Source organism: Anas acuta, chromosome 1, assembly GCF_963932015.1.
Source record: "Anas acuta chromosome 1, bAnaAcu1.1, whole genome shotgun sequence".
Lineage (NCBI taxonomy): Eukaryota > Metazoa > Chordata > Aves > Anseriformes > Anatidae > Anas > Anas acuta.
Genome location: NC_088979.1, coordinates 60,445,792 through 60,465,866, shown reverse-complemented (window position 1 = coordinate 60,465,866; position 20,075 = coordinate 60,445,792). Strand labels below are relative to the sequence as shown.

General features: G+C 49.7%; 1 protein-coding gene across 1 annotated transcript; it reads left to right on the top strand.

The window, feature by feature from the left end:
- The first annotated feature begins 1,196 nt into the window (after positions 1-1,196).
- On the top strand, positions 1,197-6,042 carry ING1 (inhibitor of growth family member 1). The gene is made up of 2 exons (XM_068678483.1): positions 1,197-1,759; positions 4,402-6,042. The coding sequence occupies exons 1-2, from the start codon at positions 1,618-1,620 to the stop codon at positions 5,103-5,105; spliced, it is 846 nt and encodes a 281-aa protein (XP_068534584.1). The 5' UTR covers positions 1,197-1,617; the 3' UTR covers positions 5,106-6,042.
- Positions 6,043-20,075: the final 14,033 nt, after the last annotated feature.

Below are 20,075 nucleotides of genomic sequence, written 5' to 3'. Positions count from 1 at the left end.
TTAATCGCCGACAGCGCCTCAGCGCCTGCCAGGCGTGAGGGAGCCGGGCTGCCCCCGAGACGCTCGGAGAACACACGAGGCAGAGAGCGGCCTTCCTCGGGGCGGAGGCAGCAGAGTTTTATTTTTATTTCTTATTTATTTATTTATTTTTAACGAAACCACGCCCCCACCACCACCACCACGCCGCTGCATTTCCAAGGGCGGGAGCCGAGCAGCACCGCCCCCCTCAGGCCGGAGCCGCCCCTCTCGCACCGGAGCCGCCCCTTTCGGGCCGGGGCCGCCCCCCTCGGGCCGGGGCCGCCCCCCTCGGGCCGGGGCCGCCCCCGGGGAGCGGGGCTGGGGGCGGTCGCCCCGCGCCGGCCCCTCAGCCCCGAGCAGGCCGCCCGTTGCTAAGGGCCGCGCCGCCCCGGGGGCTGCCGGGAAATGTAGTTCGGGGCCGCCCCCCGCGCACGCCTCCATTTTCTCCCCGCGCCGCTGGCAGCGCGCATGCGCACCCCCCCTCCCTCCTCGGTGTCCCCGCCCCCCCCTGCCCAGGCCGGTATCCCGGGCAGCGCTGTCGCCGCTGAGCCCTCCCCCCCCCCCCACGGCTGCCTGTGATTGGCTGAGCGAGCCGCGGGGCGGGCTGCGAGCCGCGCGGCGATTGGCTGTCGGGGCTGCCAGGCGCCGCGGGGCTGATGGCTGCGGCTGCCCGCTGAGGACAGAAGGAGGGAGGGCGGGGACGAGGCAGGAGGGGGCTGCGCTGCTCCTCAGCGCCCGGCCCCACGGGGGGGGGCACGGTGGTCCCGTGAAAGCAAAGCGCCCAACTCGTGGCAGGAGGAAGAGGAGGAGAGGAGGGGAGTGCGTGTGTGCGCTGCCGTGTCCGTGTGTCCGTCTGTCCGTCCGTGTGTACACACACGGCGGCGGGCGGGGTGCGCATGCGCCGTGCGCGGCGGGGCCCGAATGTTTCCCAAGTGTTTGAAACTGGGCTGCGGGCAGCGCGCCTCCGGCACGGCGGCACCGGCAGGGAGGGGAGGGGAGGGCAGGGGAGGAGGAGGAGGAGGAGGAGGAGGAGGAGGAGGAGCAGCCGCGGCGGGGCTGCCCCTGACAGGCACTTCGCAGGGCGCGTTTTGTTTGCGGAGTGTTTCGGAGGGGCTGGCTCGAGCCCCCCGCCTCCCTCCTCCTCCTCCTCCTCCTCCTCCTCCTCCTCCTCCCCCCTCCACGCACACTCACACACTCACACACTCACACACACGGAGCCCTCCGATTGTTCCCGTGCCGCCTCCTCCGTGAATTACCCACGACGACAGCCATTCAATCAGCTGCTGCTGGCTGGAGGGGGACTGGCGGAGGGTGTGTGTGTGTCTGTGTGTGTGTGTGGTGTGTGTGTGTGTGTGTGTGTGTGTGTGTGCGTGCGGCTCCCTCTGCCTCACACGCGAGCACTCCGATGTAGCAGCTCTCGGCTCCTGGGGGGCGAGCCCATCTCCCCCTCCTGCCTCCTCCAAGGGGGGGAGCAGCACCCGCTGGGCCAGGGGGACGGAGACAGAGAGAGAGAAGCGCGTGGAGAAGGATCTATTTTTTTTTTATTATTATTTTTTTATTTTTTTTTAACCCCCCCCCCTCCTCCTTCCTTCTCGCCGGATGAAAATGTTGAGTCCTGCGAACGGCGAGCAGCTGCACCTCGTGAACTATGTGGAGGATTACCTGGACTCCATCGAGTCGATGCCCTTCGATCTGCAGCGAAATGTCTCCTTGATGAGGGAAATTGACGCCAAATATCAAGGTAAGTGCTCGCCCGGTGCGTGTGTGCCGTGTGGGGCCGGGGGGAGGGCGGCTTCGCTCCTCGCCCCGGCTCCCCTCGCCCCCCTGCCCCCCGCGGGGTCGGTACTTGGGTTTTGGGGAGCCGGGAGCAGGGGGAGAGCCGGGCGAGGAGAGCCGGGGAGGGAGAGGGGCTGATCTGCAGCGTTAGCTCTTGTCATGGGGCGGAACAAAAGGTCTCCGGCTCCTCTCATGAAGCAAGGACTCTGCTTTTTCTGTGTAAATCGCCGGCCGAGAAGGCGGGGGGCAGGGAAGCGGGGTGCGCGCTGCACAAAGCAGAGGAGGGGGGGGGGGGACCGCGATGGAAGAGGGGCTGCGGGAGTGGGGGGGGGGGGTACGGCACAAAGTGCCGTGCGGACGGGGAGATCACAGCACAACATTTAGGAATGTACAGTATTCATTATGGCTGTAGTAGGGGAGAGAGGCAGCGAGCGAGGGAGGGAGGGAGAGAGGGAGGGGAGGAGAGGAGAGAGGGGAGGGGAGGGGGGCAGGGAGCGCTCTCCCCGCTCCCTCCCCGGTGGGTTTCGCTTCACCCCCTGAAGCAGAGGGCGGGGGGGAGCTGTATGTGTGTGTGTGTGTGTGTGTGTGTGTGTGTGTAAGGGGGGGGCACACGGCCGGCCCCACGGATGTGCCCAGCGCCCAGCTCTGCCTCCCTGCCGGGCCGAGGGAAGGAGAAGGGGCAGGGGCTGGGGCAGGGCCGGCCGGCGCGGGGCAGCCCTGTGGCAGCTCTGTGGCAGCTTTGTCACTCGCTGTCCGCTGGGGAAGGGGAAGGGGGAGGGGAGGGCTCTCCCCGGCGCCGCTGACAGCCGGGCGGGGAGGGGGCGCCCGGAGCCCCCTGCCCTCCCTCGCTGTCCGCGGCCGCCCATGAGAAGAGGGGAAAAAAGGGGCCGGGGGAAAACTTCCTTGGGCGGGGAGGCGGCGATGGCGGGGCAGGGCGGGCTGAGGCACGCCGCCGCCGCTCCCGCGTCCCAGCACCGCGCGGCCAGCGGGCGCCTCCGCGCTGTGCGGGGCGCTCGGCGTCGGCGCGGCTTTTATAACCGCCCCTCGTTAGCATAGCGCCGCTCGCCCCGCCCCCCGGCGGCGCTGATAGGGCGGCGCGCTCCGCGGGGGGCGGGGCCTGCCGTCTCTGCTCGCTGATTGGCTCGCAGGGCGGGCCGTCCCGCCCGGCGCCCCGCCCCCTCGCCCCGTGACGTTTCGAGAAGCAACTTTTCGGTGGCGTTGATTTGAATATCTCGGCCTGCCCCGGCCGCCGGCCGCTGATTGGCTGCGGCGCCGGCAGTGGGCGGGCCAACCGCGGCCTCCCCTTTTTCACTCTCCGGGCTCTGATTGGACGGCGCGAGGGGGCGGGCTCTGCCCTCCGCGCCCTCTGATAGGCGCGGCGCCTCCCTTGGCCCCGCCCCCTCCCCGCGCGCCTCCTCCCCCGCCTCGGCCGTTGCGCTGCCAACCGGGGGCCCGCCGCCGGCTTCCGGCCGGAGAACAATAGCCGCTGCGTCACTTCCGGGGCGCGGCCGGTTGCTAGGCAGGGGCCGGGCCTGGCGGCGCGGCGCTTCCGGGGCGCGGGGCGGGCCGTTGGGGCCGTTGGGAGCGCGGTTATAACGCTCGCTCCCGGTTAATAAACAATTAACGAACCGATTAACGCGGCTCCTGTCGTTACTGGGCGCGGGCGGGGGGCTGCAGGCGGCATCCCCCAAAGCAACACTCGGGAAGTGGTGCTGCCAATGGGCTCATAAGCGGCTCCCTGGAGCTCGGAGCACCTGAGGAATTTAAACTTTAAACATTTTAAGCAATTCTTCAGGTGTCACTCACGGCCCAGCAGGGTTTCACTGCTAGCATCTTAAATCAACACGGAGCTTCATCCGTTCCCCTCGCCATAAATCATCTTTAACACTGCTTCTTAATTTTAACTCCTTCCTCGCAGCAAATATGTAGTGAAAAATTACACAAAAAGTAAGCCACAGGTGTTGTGCGGAGCCCACAGGGAGAAAACAGCCCCCACGCCTTCCGTACAGCAATGGCAATTCTGTACCCACAGGGAATTCATCGCCCGCGGTGGTGCCGGGTGAATCTCCCCAAAACTTAGCTCTGGCCCTGTGTGTTTGGGGTCGTGCCTCAGCTGCCAGGCACGATAACAATTACTAAGTAATTTGTTGTCTGATTCCTGCACCAATTTGTGCTTCCTTTCTCTTCTCCCACTCTCCGTCATTCACCACAAGTATCAGCCTTATCGTACAGAAAATGCCCTAGAAAACAACCCATTAATTCCCCTTTTAATTCCACAGCTGATGCTGGAACTTATGGCGATCCGTGTATTTTCTGTTCTCTTTAATTACTGACAAAGGGAAGAGCTGTCACCGTGTGTGAGATTATATTTAGTCTCGTTTTTTTCTAAATCAGCACTTGCGTTCTGTTCCTGAGGGACCTCCTGGGACAAAAATATTCCGCTGGAGTCATGAGCCACTTGTCAGATTTCAGCTTCGGGGAGCCTGTCTTTGATCAGCCCCGTGCATTACAAAAAGGTGTTGCTGTGTGGAAGGAAAAATGCGGGAAGGCTTTCCTTCACCGTCCTCTCGATCTGAAATACTTACGGTTTTTACTTCTTCCCTGCAGAGATTCTGAAGGACCTGGATGATTACTATGAAAAATTCAAACGAGAGACAGATGCCGTGCAGAAGAGAAGAATGTTGCACTGCATACAGAGAGCGCTGATTCGGAGTCAGGAGCTGGGCGACGAGAAGATCCAAATCGTCAGTCAGATGGTAGAGCTTGTCGAGAACAGAACCAGGCAAGTGGACAGCCACGTGGAACTGTTTGAGACGTGCCAAGAGACTAACGACACCACTGGGAACAGCGGCAAAGCCAGCCAAGATAAGTCAAAGAACGAGACGATCGCCCAGGCTGAGAAGCCCAACAATAAGAGGTCAAGGCGGCAACGGAATAACGAGAATCGAGAAAATGCTTCAAATAATCATGATCACGATGACATCACCTCAGGAACTCCAAAGGAGAAGAAAGCAAAAACATCCAAGAAGAAGAAGCGATCCAAGGCTAAGGCGGAGAGGGAAGCTTCTCCTCCAGACCTTCCTATTGATCCCAATGAGCCAACATACTGCTTATGCAACCAAGTCTCCTATGGAGAAATGATAGGATGCGATAATGACGAGTGTCCCATCGAGTGGTTTCACTTTTCCTGTGTGGGACTCAACCATAAACCAAAGGGCAAATGGTACTGCCCCAAATGTCGAGGAGAAAATGAGAAAACTATGGACAAGGCATTGGAGAAGTCTAAAAAAGAAAGGGCCTACAACAGGTAGTTTGTAGACTTTTCACGGCAAAGAAAAATAAAACCACCAAACCAGTGTATTTATTGTCAGTGTCACCTTTGTTGAGGTGAAAGGATTGTAAAATGTATATTTTTAAAGGAGGTTTAAAACTGAACCATTCCTGTTATAGGGACGGCAATAAGAGCAATTTTTGTTTTTCATTTGGTAAGCTGTAACAAGAATATGGTCTGTGGACCAATGTATTCCAAAAGTAAAGTTATAAGAGTTTAAACCGAATATTCAGGTGGGTCTTAAAAGATAAATTAATGCTTTTTTTTTTTTCTTCTCCTCCCAGTGCTGGTAGCACTCTACCCATTAAAATTTTGATGACAAATATTTCCGCAATGTAATTTCTTTTTCTTTAATGAAGAATGTTATTTACATTTGAACGGAATTGTTAAATAGCTTAGCCATCTGGTTGTATCTGAATAAAGCTGCAGTACATTACAAATGTAACTTCTTTCGGGGATGAGCAGTGCGAGATCAAACAAAAGGAGGGCAAAAATTTGGTTCCTGCTACAAAGTGTCAGTATAACAGTTCAATAGCAAATGTTTAAATAGGCTTAGAGGATTATTTTTAAAAGAAAAGAAAAAGTTAATGGTTAAATTTTACACAACAAATATTTTATATGCTGGCCAAGTACCACGAGGGCCGTTTTAAAATAATTGAATATGTTTTATATTTAACCAGGAAGTGGTTTAGTAACGAGAACTTAACATAAATGAAGCTTTATACTGTCACAGATAGTAGTGTAGCGATCCTTAATTTGTTTAAGTTGTATAAATGTACATTCTTAAGTGGAGTTGCACTTACTGTATTATACTTGGAAATGCAGCCAAATGCCATTGTGTAACCAATGCGCATTTCCTGCTGTATGTATGAAAATTGTACAGCTGTGATATTAAGAAATAAATGAAACAACTTTGACAGTTTGCTCCTTTAGCAATCATGTTTAATGACCACTCAAAGAGTTTAAAAAGGAAATTTGCCTTGAACCTTAGCAGCTCCAGCAAGCTGCTGCTAGGAAGCCTGAAACTGTTGTAGTGGTAACCAAATTGCAGTTCTGATAACGAACCTCCACAGGCCGTGTGACAAACAAGCGTGTAGAAGAGCCAAAGTAGCATTTAACTTTCCGTCCAGCTACACTTCTCGTGTTTGCAGTCGCTTCCAGACTTGGCCGTTTGTCTAAAAATCAATAGCGCAGAGCTGGTCTCGTTCAGTTCTTTTCATGCCTTTACACGGTGGATATAAATTATTTCATGCTTGTTATCAGCAGAAAGTGCTTTTGCGTGACAGCGTTTTCAGACTATTGCTGCAGCCGCTCCGGGGCGGGCGTTTTCATGCTTTTTGGTCACCTCATGCCAAAATCCTGTAGCTGCAATGAAGGTGGTGCGGTGCTGGAGGTTACCTGTCCAGATCCTGTGCCACAGCTTCGTGGTGAAGCTTGGTCAGCTGGGCTGGTGGCTGGAGGGGTGCCGTGCTGCTGGCTGAGCTGATCCCGGCTCCTCGTCCCCCTGCGGGCCTCGGCTGTAAGTGCAGAAGGGGCCGGGGCCGTGAACACAGGGGGAGAGGTCACAAAATCCACCGGGTCGGGCAGGGGACTCGTAAGAGTATGGGAGGTTGGGGCTGGGAATTGTTGGAGCACAAAGCTTTCCTAAAATCTGTAATTGCCTTGTTTTGCTTCCTGGGCACTCAGACAATGCTGTTCTGTTCCGATGTACTCCAGCAGGTCTCCCTGTTGGAGGGAGGAGAGACAAAGCTCTGGATCCAGTCGAAGGGACTAAGTGTTTTCTAAAGGGGTACTGAAAAGCCACAAGGTAACACCACTTCACCACGCACGGACGCTCCCTGCCAGACAGGTACACCCACAGTGACAAGCAGAAGCTGGGTTTTACTTCTAAATAGGCACACTGTGTGCATGTGTGTCGTTACAAGCTGCCAGGTTAAACCAGGTCGCCTCTGCCCTCACCAAACGACCACTCGATCATGTCTCCTGCTCCTGGCATGGTTCAGTGCTGGTCTTATCTGCTGAGAACCTTCTCCAGTTCTTCATACACGCTTACCAGTCTTACCTGCTCCTCTACTCGCAGCTGTTACCTCTAGTCCCTAGGTTTGTGGTCTATTCTGCCCCTACCGTTCTGTTGCCCTCCCAGCAGCTTCTGGGAGGCTGAGAAGATGGAGACCTCGTACTGGTGGAGCCCCAGTGAGACGTTATCTAGGAGCTGGTGCAGACAGTTTCAGACCTTAGCCTTTTCCATGAAATGTCTGCATTGGCTCTGTGGGGCATTTTGAGTGTGAATAGCTAGAAGAAATTATTTTCATAACTCACCGTATTCGAGGTTGCAACTTTGTTTGGCTGCTTGGCCCCGACAGCTGGCTGGACCTGCGCTGTACCCTTTGACAGGTCTAGTTTCAGCCTGTGAGCACAGTTGCTTACTTCAGTTAAATTCAAGGTACTCTGCCGTGGAGTTAAACGCTCTGTTGGTGGAAGTAAAGCCATCTCGTGTTGTACCGACACACTGCCAAATGCTTCATACCATGCAGGCTTTGTCCTGGCTTTGGTACCTAGTCTAAAATGCTGTCCTTACAGAAGTAGTAATTCTATTTTTTGTAGCTATTTGGAGTTTATTTAATGGCCATAAGAAAATGCCATCCTTCGAGACAGTCTTCGTTGCCTCTATGGGATAGGTGCAGCTAATTTGCAAGCTTCCTTATACAGCCAGCAGGCTGACACAATGCTGTGATTTGGGGACATCACCTGCAGCTTTGAGATCAGATCCGAATCTCTCGATGACCATTTCCCACTGCGAGTGCCAGCAACAGGATTGACTAAGAAGGGAGGCTCTCTTCTAGGAGCTGAGCTGAGGCTTCTGACTCACTTCCCACAGGCTAACAAGCATCTATCCAGTATTACAGGATTAATTTAATATATAAAATTCAGCAGATGTTTGTTGAGGAAGTCATAGCGGTAGGAATCACAAACTTTTCATTGAAAGCATTCAGGCGACTGTAACCGTCACTGTTCTGTGACACATGTCACAGGAAGTCCTTATTGTGTTACTGAGCACTTGAACTGGCGATAAAATCCTTCCAACTAATGAAAAACAGAATTTCAGCACCCAAGTCGAGGGAGCTGGTAGCAGTCCTTACACTTGAATCGTCCCCGTCCCCAGGCAGCAGATTTGTTCTGCAGTAGGGCAGCTACGAGTTGGTGCTGAGGACACAAGTCAGAAGGTAAGAGCAGGCAGGGAGGGAGCCCTCGAAGCGCAATGTCAGCTGCAACTGCAAAATGTTCCTAGTGGGACAGCTAGAGAGAGCCACCACCAGACTGAAACAGCAGAGCAAAGCATCGCTTCCAACCATGATGTCACCTGAAAGCATCCCAATTAAGCAGAACTACTGTCTCCATTAAGCAGCAGCAACCCTGGCCATGTGTATCATTAGGTTTAAATAGGTTTCTTACTAATTAAGCACAGCCGCTGATTAACTGTGTCCTAATTTCGTGGAACATGCAGAATAAATACAATTGAATTGGACTGCTCCACTGGTCTTACCTTTCATAGGGTATTTTTAGTTAATCTTTTAAATTTGTAATGAGATGCAAGAGCTAGGTGAATTACTGTAAATAGTGTTTTAATAGAATATAATAAAAAAAAAAATCTCAGTAGCAGGAGTGCTTCAAAGCAAATTAGAGTATTGCTGGGATTCATTCTGTTGCTTTAGTTAAACTTAGCATCATCTTTGAAGCCAATTCGATCCTTAGACACAAACCTCCTTGTGCTAGCTCCCAAAGATGTAAAGATTTCCTGCTTCCAAATGTCAAATGTAGTGCGAGCGTTCAATGTGGTGTCAAAACCAGGTGAGCTAGGAATGCTACACACAGCTTCTTGTTTTCCCAGGTATCACCAAATTCCCAGGTCTGACAAGTAAAAGGAACAACACAGTGAGGAAGTGCACAGGAGTAAAGGAAGTACCTCTCTGAAGTGCTGAGGCAGCATTGAGATTTTCTCATGAGTTCGGGGTGGCTAGATTACTTTTCCCAGTAAGCATTTACTGCTGGTAGTAGCCAAAAACAAGGTACTGTACCTCTGCTTCCCCCTCAGAACCAGGAGCTGGGTTAGTGGCCAGGTTAGCAAGGTGGAGGCTCTTGCAGTCTTGGTCTTCTGCTTGTTATGGTGAGGCCTGAACTTGTTCCTGCAGCCAATGGCCATGGTCACCACCCCTGGTGGGTGCCACCAGCCCCTCTGCAGGACTTACTGCTCTTGCAGCAGAGCTGCAATGGTATTTTGCATTTGACTGGCTGGCAAGTCTCTCAGAGTTCAACACACCTAGGGCTGCTAACTCAGCGTATGTAAAAACTTACGTACTTAAAATAAACTTGGATGTTTCAAGTGTATCTCGTAAAAGCTTGGTGAAGACAGATGGAGTCACCTTTCGTACTCTCACTTTGTGGAAGAATTAATGCAATTTAAATGACTGCTGGCCCCTCAGCACTACCCATCCTGAACTCCCTCGTCTCCGTCATCATACAATTCACTTCACGAGTTTGATTTTTTTTTTTCCAAAATAAATCATACTTGCAAAGAAATGTTTTTTAGAGATAAGGATGAGAAACTCAAGTGAATTGTGCATAAATGATTTACCTGCATACAGGAAGGGATGTTCTGCTGTGTTAATTATAAGATACATATCAGGGGACTTTTCATTTTGCCAGCCTCCTCTCTCCTTGAGATTTGCATGGTCTCATCTGAAATAAAATGCTCCTTTCTCATAATAACTTCTTCAGTCTTATAACTTTGGGAACAGACAATTTATTGAAAGCCGTATCAGTAAGAGATGAATTGTTAGATGCATGTTCCACACAGTGATTTTATTCAACAACTAAAAGATTAAGGGCAACTCTTTCAGAAAAGTCCCCCGAGCTTTAATGCTTCAGTTTGTAGGTGCCCCCTGAGGATGTTAAAAGTAGAAGGAAAGGAATGTAATGTGCCTTGAACTTTAATCAATTCTCATCTATGGTCACGATTACTTAAAAACTTTGATCTAGATCGTATCATTTTGGCATATTGTTACTGCAGGACAGAACCAGGATTGTTTGGATGCACTGATTTCCATGCTTTATCGGGGTTTGATCCATTTTGTAATTTGTCTCAGTTCCTTATCTGCCGAGCCTATCCTGCTTGGGTTGGAGACAGCTTCAAGAAGACAAAAGCAGTATTAAAATTAAAGTTGCTGATACTACTCTCGATCTTTGTTGTCCACACACACACATACACACACATATAGATACTTCTGGGAATATAGACGATGTCAGAAGAGCTCTGTTGTGCCTGAGCTCTTCGAATCAGCACAAAGAAACCTTCACAAAAGGAAGAGAGGGACTTATGAAGAGTAGAAGTAAGAGTACAATAGCAAGGTGAACAGCTGGACTTCTGTATCAGAAGCAATCCTTCCTGGTCCATAAAAGGTTTAAAGGAGTTATATCTAATCAGGTTCAAGGGAAATCGAACATCAAATTTCCTGAAAAGATAAATACAAAGTATCTGACACTTGTGCATTTCTGCTAGTTTTGATAAAAGGACTGGAGGCTATTATGTGCAGAGGCGGTAGTAAAATCTTGCAAAGCCAGAACTGTGTCATATTGAAGAGCTGTTTCAAGTGGATTACCAAGGTGTCATAGCATCCACAGATTTTATTTTACAGGAGGCTCTGCTGACCAGGAGATATCACCTGTGTCTGCAGAGGTGTCAAGGGAAGCCTTAGAGCCTTGTTTGTGCAAGTCAAAGGCTGAGGATTCACCTACCATGTTAGAGCAGAAGCAGACAAAATTATGTTTGCCTTCAACTCGCTGTCAGGCCATAGCTAAGCAAGTTTGTCAAAAAAAGGTGGGCCACCATCCAGAGGGACAGGCCGGAGTGGGGCACCAACCCGACCATGTGCAGTTCAGCAAGGACAAGTAGAGAGCGCTGCAGCACGGAAGGATGAGCCTCGTGCAAGAGCAGAGGTTGGGCTGGTGGGGCTCGTTTCAAAAGAGCAAATTTTATAATTCAAAATATATCAAATATATATTGCTGTGAGTTAGTGGGACTGCTGGCTCTTGGGGTTCAACCAGATCCCATCCGACGGTCCTTTCCATGCCAGGTTATTCTGTGATCTTGTTATCAGGGAATATTCTCAATAGTGATGGCAAACAAAGTGCTAAGGTCAGACTGAGATTTCAGCATGCAAAAATCTGCATTTTATGAGTGTTAGAAGAGTGCTCTGCTGCCACAGAACGAGACCAGGGCTGAGACTGAATTTGTCAAAGTATTACATAGAGCTGGTGTGCCTTTACAGGACAGGGTATGCAAGAAGAGCTCTGAAAACCTTAAAAACTCCTCCCTGTCCTCTGCCTCTTAGACAGCTCTCCAGAAGTTCCCAGGGAAACACCCACCAAATCCTGGTTTGGGTGTAAGGACCCCTTGAGGCATCAGAGAGGAGCCTGGTGCTTCACTCCTCACAATCTGTGCTATAAAGTAGAGGCAAATAAGCAGAGGAGCCCTATTAACCCACCCTTAACTGATCTTGACACCAGCTTACAGCCCTAGGGTCTAGCAGGATGACTTTTTTTTTCCCTAAAAAAAAAAAAAAAAAAAAAAAAAAGGTATTCCGTGGTGATTTCTTTTCTGTCAGATACAAACGGATGAGAATATATCACTGGTTTTCCTAGCCCTTTTCCTAACCGAGTGCAGGAGAAGGGAGTCCCTGGGTTGTATAATTCATCTGAAGATTTATGTTTTATGTTTGCTGTGCCTCAGCAAAATTCCCAGCTCCCCACATCTCATTTCTGTTTGAGTTTAGACAAATCCAAAACCTGACATCTATTTTTGGCTGCTGTCTTATGTTACTACTTGTATATGATCAGAGCTGTTTGAAATACTTGCAGCGGTAGGAAAAGTTTGATGCCGAAACACTCTACAACACTGAGTTTCCTAAATAAGCTTTGATAGCAGAGGGATTTTTTGATCTTAGCTGTGCTTGTGACCGGAACAACACAGAGCTTGTCTTCTTTGTGATGTGTTCTCATAACCTCAGTTTTCTTTCTATAAATCCTGAACCTCGGGGAGAGGGAGGTTTGCAACGAAGATGCAAAGAACATTTAGTGGACTGGAAGATGAAGTTTTTTTATGAAAAGGATGAGAGAAAACAGCATGAAACTCTCCACAGGCATGGACCTGAGTGTCAGTGACCTCTGTGCAAGATGCGAGCTCCCAAGCCTGTAGGAGCTTGGAGGTGGGGGAAGCCTCCTGCTGAGCCAGGGGGCGAGTTGCCTGTGCTCAGCTGCTGGTGTTACAGGCTCTGAAGAGCAATTAAGCTTTTCCTATGGGGTTGAACCTGGTCCAAGAGACGTACGTGGGCTCTTCCTCGGTGTTCTCTGTTGGGACTGGTGCTGTATAACAGCTTTGTCATTGATATGGGCAGTGAAATTGAGTGCACCCTCAGCAAATTTGCAGACAACACCACACTGTGTGGTGCTGTTGACATGCTGGAGGGAAGGGATGCCATCCAGAGGGACCTGGGCAAGCTTCAGGGCCTGTACAAACCTCATGAAGTTCAACAAGTCCTAGTGTCAGGTCCTGAACCAGGGCCAGGGCAATCCCAAGCACAAATACAGGCTGGATGGAGAATGGGTTGAGAGCAGCCCTGAGGAGAAGGGCCTGGGGCTGTTGGTTGATGAGAAGCTCGATGTGAGCTGGCAATGTGTGCCTGCAACCCAGAGAGCCAACCGCATCCTGGGCAGCATCCAAAACAGCATGGCCAGCAGGGCGAGGGAAGTGATTCTCCCCCTCTGCTCTGCTCTTGTGAGACCCCACCTGGAGCCCTGCATTCAGCTCTGGGGCCCCCAGGACAAGAAGGACATGGGTGTATTAGAGCGACTCCAGAGGAGGGCCACAAGGATGATCAGAGGGCTGGAGCACCTCTGCTATGAGGACAGGCTGAAGGAGTTGGGGTTGTTCAGCCTGGAGAAGAGAAGGCTCCGGGGAGACCTTACAGTGGCCTTCCAGTACCTAACACTGGCCTACAGGAAAGCTGTGGAGGGACTCCTTCTCAGGGAGTGGAGTGATAGGACAAGGGCTTTAAACTGAAAGAGGGTAGGTTTAGATTAGATCTCTGGAAGACATTCTCTTACTAGGAGGGTGGTGAGGCACAGGCACAGAGAAGCTGTGGCTGCCCCATCCCTGGAGGTGCTCAAGGCCAGGCTGGATGGGGCTTTGGGCAACCTGGGCTGGGGGGAGGTGTCCCTGCCCATGGCGGGGGGGGGGGGATTAAATAATCTTTAAGGTCCCTTCCAACCCAAACCTTTCTGTGATTCTGTGACTCTATGTCATAAGCCTCAGTGCACAGACTTCATATCCTGGGCTTTGTCACTAAAGACTCAATCACTGACCATGCAGTGTGCCCAAACATATACAAGAAGCAGAGTCACCCCCCACAACCGTGTGGGACTGTTTTGGGAGAAGGTCCTCTGTATCAAGCTGCTGCTGGACATGATGTGTCTTTCTTCCTCCAGGACACCAGAGGGGAGGTACAAGTGGATGGCAAAGCAGTGCAGCAGGAGAGGGGGTTGTTCTGACCAGAAACACTGCAGAAATAGGAGCTGTGAGCCTGGCGGCAGGGTGGCGTGAGCCAAGGATTGAGTGAGCAAGTCCCTCTTTCTCTGTGTGCCCCGAGAGGTCTTGTTCCTCCCCAGGGGCGCACAGACTGGCAGCTGGCATTTGTCTTGATTGTGGTAGCGTGCCTGTGAAACCGCAATTTGTTGATTTCCTGAAATTTATCTGTTTTGTTGATGCTGTTGTTGTTAATAGAGAGCTGTTTCTGCAACTTTTGAATGTATTTAGCCCAAAGCAAAACCAACCTTACATTTACTGGAAGCAAGAAGGAAGATGAACACCAATGAGCCCAAGGAACAGGTGCTGCTGTAGGAGATTGGGAATTGGGACGAACCAGCTGTTTATGTGCATAAGCACAATTTCTACTGATTTCACATCTCTGACTATCAACGTGCATCTTATCACCCAGTCCATACCATCCTTCCCATCCTTTTGTGCCCATTTCATGTCAGAGAAACTCCTATAGCTAAACTCCTAAAGCCAACTGGAATTTAAAATATGTTTTACAATATATTTTAAGCCAGAAGTCTCATTTTCATGAGATCCAGTGCAACTGCAGATTCATTTTTTTTTTGCGATAGTGGGTCTTGATTTTTCCTAAGCTTCCCAAGATGCGAATGTAACCAGGTTTTTATGGGATTGGATGCATTAAATGACTCTGTATGATTCCCTCTGTTACAATCGAATGCCTTACCCACAGTAAGTGGGTAAGTGCAGATTTGCTAATCACAACATTGGGAAAAAAGTATCATAAAGCATAAGAAGTTGTTAAATTTACCAAGAAGGAAAATAAATTTGTGTCTATAAGATGGGATTGCTAGTTAAAATGTTAAACATATGAATATAATAGGATGGTAGCAATTAAAAACTTTAAGTACTCAGAAAAAACTGCAGAACCAAAGCCTGAAGCCAAGGCAGATAGATATCTTGATATATTCATATCAAAAAAAAACCTTTCTCTGTCGCTCTGTCTCTAAGTCCTGTCACACATTGGAACAAAGATCCTTCTACGCTGACCTGCTTTACACCAGGTTGACTCTGAGTATCAGCTTCAGAATATTTTCATTTGTTGCTGGTTTGTGGCTGAGACCAAGGTGCCTGGCCAGGATCAACAGATACTTTCTCCCTGAACCTTTTACACATATGCTTGTCACTATCCCAGCAGTCCTTGCTTGTATTTTGCATACAAGGAGCTGATCTCTTTAGCATGAGAGTGAAGGAATTGCGTGAGAGCTAGGGTAATACTATCAGTAGCTAGGGTTGTTTTACTCCCTGTTATAAGGAACAAGATCGGCAAGGGTTACATCTCAGTCAGGCTGAGGAAGGCTATGAAATGAAAGAGACAACGAGCAGCTAATCGAAGAGAAAGAGAGGGAAAGAAAGGGAGATTGAAAAATAAAGGTCTCTATTAGTGGGAAGTTGTAGCCCTGCAGCAGGGCTGTGAGAATCCAGCCTCTCATGCCTCGTCCTCTTTCATCCTATACAATGTGCTGTGAAAATAAAGATTTAAAAATAGTGGTGGTGTGAGGACAAACAAAATCCACTGTTTTTGGAACAGCTGATAAATATCAATACTCATTTTTAAAAAACATCAACTTGTTACCTGAGAATTTCTGAGAAGTCTGGAAAAAATGTGTCATCCCCTCTCTATTCTGAAGAGAAGTACATGGCTAGCACCCATGTGTTCAGGGGGATGCAGCACGTTAATGGAGGGCTGTGGAAGCCAGCTCCTGCCTTCCCCGTGCAGCACATAACGCTTTAGGAAACCCACGAGCTGCTCCCCACTACCTTCAAGTATTTAGTGCCTTGCCTCAAGCTTGATCCATCAGCCCTTACACAGAAACTGTTATTACTGCTCCTCTGAAGCCTTTTATTTACCTCGTTCATATTCTTGGGTAAGTTGCTAAATTAAAATAAATTCTGTAAATTCCATGGATGATATATAGCTTCAGTGACACTGCCTGAAGCTTTTATTGGCAACTGTTATCTCTAACTACAGACATATATTTTTTTTTGGCGTGACTTCTTCCCACCAGCTTGGTTATATGAGAGGCTATTGCCGAAGCAATGATTTTCTCATATACCTGTTTATGATTTTGTTCCGTCAGCCAGTAGGAGAATGAAAGTCACTGCCTGAAAAGGTTGTTCAAAGACGGGTGGCTGCCTTAAAAGTATGCAGTAATTTTGGCGCGGGAATAGCTTGAAGCAGAATCTGCCGGATAAAATTCCCCAATTTGTGCTGTGCAGAAGTCACGGCCTGTGGGATTTGTCCCAGCGCTACCTGCAATCAGCAGCATTTTTTTCAGTCCCCTGCTTTCTGCCGTAGCAGCAAATGGGCAGGTGCCTGGTGTTTGACACCGAGCACCCTAAATACCTGTGACTGCAAACTGAATTCCAGATGCAGCTCTGCAGTTTGCTGCTGTTGAAGAGGCAAAACAGTGAGCCTGATTCTCACCTCCACCACTAATGTCTTCACATCTCTGACCTGAGACATGCTGAGTCTGTTTTGCCCATGAGAATACTTGCTGAGTGATCTCCCTGTCCTTATCCCAACCCTTGAGTCATTTCCATCATATTTTCTCCCCCTTTCCCTTTGAGGATGGGGAGTGAGAGAGCAGTTGTGGTGGAGCTCAGCTGCCCATCTGTGTAAAACCACCGCAGTGGGTGAGGAACCTGTGAGGGTTTCCTATTCCTGAGGCCATATTTCTTATCCAGGTGTTTCAGCATCGCCTGAGGAGCTGTGGCTGCTGGAAGGGTTGGGCATAGCTGCAGCCCCTCACCTCCCAGGCAAAGAAAGAGCTGAGGGCAGGAGGGAAACCATTTTCCTCTGGAAATGCAAACCATGGTGCTATTTAATGCATATTAATGTTCTAGGTACAACAAAATAAATTACCTAATGTATTCATCTATTCTCTGATGAAAACTTGCTGGTTTGGACTGGCCTCATTTTCTCTTTGTCTGCAGCTCTCTGATGGCATCCTATTTAATTTTCCCTTTCATTGAGAAACCGTGCTTCCAAATGTGAGCATTGTTAGCATGCTCTGCCTAATTAGTGATAATAATCTTTGTTGAGGCATGCTGAATTCAGAGACATCCAGTAAAAAGTGATTTATTTATTTATTTTTTCCCTCATCAGCCTTGTCTGTCGGGCTGCTTTTTGTTGTTCCAGCGCCAGCCACGTCTGGTTACATGGTGGCTGAGCCCAAGAGCACGTGGGCAGCAGCCAGGCCTCCAGTGGAGATGTGTCCTATGATCTGTGCTGATCTTGGAGATGGACCCACCAAGGATTTATCCCCTCGGATCCCACTGTGACAACAAGCCTGGCGTCCTTCTGACAGGTAGGCCAGGGAGTAGGGGACCGGCAGCCTGGCGTGCCTGGGCCCAAGGCTTCACACACAGTCCTGGCTGTGTGATCCTGCAAATCTTGCAGAAACAGTGAGGTATCTGATCTGTAACTGCACCCCTGAGCCTTCCATGGCTGGTAAATAACTGTGCCCTGGACTGGACCCAGCAGGTGACCCAGCTCTGTGTGGATCTGGCACTGCCAGCCACGAAGCCACATTGAGGCCAGTGCCCATATTTCTGAGGCTTTTGACATTTGAGGAGCACCAGACCTGCAGGACAAGCCAACAGCAGCTCAGCCAGCAAAAAGATTTTATAAAACAAGCCATAGAGAAAAACTGCTGCAGTTTTACAGAGCTCCCTGTATATGAAGAGGGGATTTGCCCAGAGAAGCGCTGTCTCTACAGTGTGCAGAGATCTCAAGTGCACTGCTAGATTGATCCCTTGTAGCTGAAAATTACCATCACTGTTCAATCGCATACAGACATCTTAAATTATTAATGGGATTCCTGCCTGAGGGTGAACGTTGTAGATTCACATTCTGAGATTTTTAAGAGCTCTTTGCTCACAACTAGGGCTGCTAAATACAGTTATTTGCTTTATACGTCTCATATAGATCGATATCAGCTGAAGAAATACCAGGGGGATAGAGAGCAAATGTGTAAGGAGAAAATCTATGACCAGTGTGCCTCAGATCATCAGGGATTTCTGGCTCTGACCAAGGTATTCTCCCCTAACCTAACTCTAACCTTGTCGCTGGCCAGCCCTTGAATTGCGGGTGAAATTCATGCAGCTGCACTCAGCACATAGGCTTTAAGCGAAAGCCAAGCGGTCACTTTTAATCTATCCTTTTTCAGCTGCTTAACCTGTTTTGGAGAAGATACTGTAAGGTGGTTCTCTTTCTGATCTGAAGCACTTCATCAAAGGCTACTTTGAGAGCCCCTTTCCTCTTGTCTCTTGAGAAACAAGATGTTGTGGACTAAAATTTCCATGGCAAAGCAGCAGCAGGCTCTGATGCTCTCCCTTGGGCAGGAGACTCCACCTTTAAGGCATCCCTCGCTACCGAAAGCAGCTCCCATGCGCTGCATGCAAGCAGTGTTACTTCCCGTGGGGCAATTTGGGAACCCGCCCCAAAACCGCACAGCCCTTTGTCCTTGCAGCTGTTGTGGATATCCTGTGGGCTGTTTTCCTGAGGAACAAAAGACCACAGCTTATGAACTGGGAAGGGGACAGCCAAGCAGCAACACATTGCCCCTGCAGCAGTCAGTTCCTGGAGCCAGCAGAGATATTGTCCAGGCAGTCCCGTGAGTTCCTGGTGGCCCAGAGGGCTTTTTTTGTGCTTCATTCTCTGTATAGGAAGGTGTATTTTGTTTCTGGATCCCATTTTTTTCTTGAAAAGACACCCCACTAGAGATACCATGTGGGTCTTCACTCTGCCTCTTCATCTTTGTGCTGTGCCTTGAACCAACACCTGCATGCAGTGCTGCTGTTCTTCCACTCTCCTCTCACCGGTGGTAGCTTCCTAGAGCCACTGGCACATCAGAAAAGTCACAGTGAGGTAGAGGAAACTGCTTTGCCTTTTCCTTTCCAGGTTCCTGTCTGTGCTGTTCCTCCTTTTGCAGCTGTCTTAGGGTAAGGTTTCACTCGATGGCGTGATCCAACGTAACAGCCCACCGCTGCCAAACAGGGACGGTTCCCGGACTGTCTCCTGGCCAAGGTTCCTCCCACCACCTCTGCTTGGTATGCAACATGCCAGGCTCCTCTGCAAGCGAAACCAGAGGGGCGGTTTTGCCATTTCAGTAGGTAAATAGGCCCGGGAGAGGGTCTGTAAGATGCTAACCATGCAAGGCAGGCAGTAGGACAGTGTGGTCAGCAACAAGAGACAGGGGATCAGCTCCTTATTGCCAGCCTCGGACAACTCTGCTGGCTCAGCTGCATGTAAAACTCCAGCCACAGCTCCCAGGTCATCTTTCTGGCTTTTGCAAGTGCTTCTTAGGTGCCCACCTCTCCCCGTGCAGAACTGGAACGTCGTCGGAGCAGTGGGCCCTCCTGCGTGTTACAAGCTCAGTCATGCAAAATGAAAAGCTGTTCTCCAAACAAACGGGGCAAGCAAACAGTTGTGCAGCTTTGAAAAGCACTTGTCCCTGTGCCCACACTCTGAAGGATGGCTCATTCGTGTGAGTAAAACAACTTTCTGCTCAGGGATTCCATTGAAAAGAGAGAGACCAACCCCAGCTACTTTATTTTTTAATCCAAGTTAAACCTGTGCAGGCACTGGCATATCCTTTCTTATATGAAGAGTCATTCTAGCCGAATTAACTCATTCCGTTACGATCCGTGCCATTCAGCCTACACGTCTCCTTATGCAACCCTGTCGAACTCCGACTTTCCAACAATGCCACGAAACCTTGGTGCTGAAGCAGTGAAGATGGTGGTTTAGCAGGCCATGTAGGCAAAGAAAACAGATTAGCTTTCTAATGTTGTGGAGAGAAGTGTTCTTATGCTTGGTACCTTATTTGCCACAAATGGTATCTTAATACAAGCGTGTTTCACAATATGTTAATCTTAAATCAAGCATCTAATTATTAATACTGATGTAACACACTTGGAATCACAGCACAGTAATTAGTCTTCCCAGTGCCACTAGTTCAGAGCATTTAGAAATGAGCAGTAATATGGAGAAATGTGATAGAATATGTTCACAATTCCCAGTGAGTAAACCAGATAATGCCATCCATCCCAATGTCACCTAAAAAGTGGTCAAATATGCTGTAATATATCCAAATGTATTCAGGATTTGCAAATGAGAATGAATTAATAAGACATGCTAGTCTGAATAGGCTGGACAGATTTTCAAAGTTAGCATTTGAACTGGATATTAAATGGGTTTTTCAGTACTTTGTGGTGTGATCCATACCTGGCGAACTAGCACAGCATGAGATTCAAAGGTCCTCAATCCCACCCCCC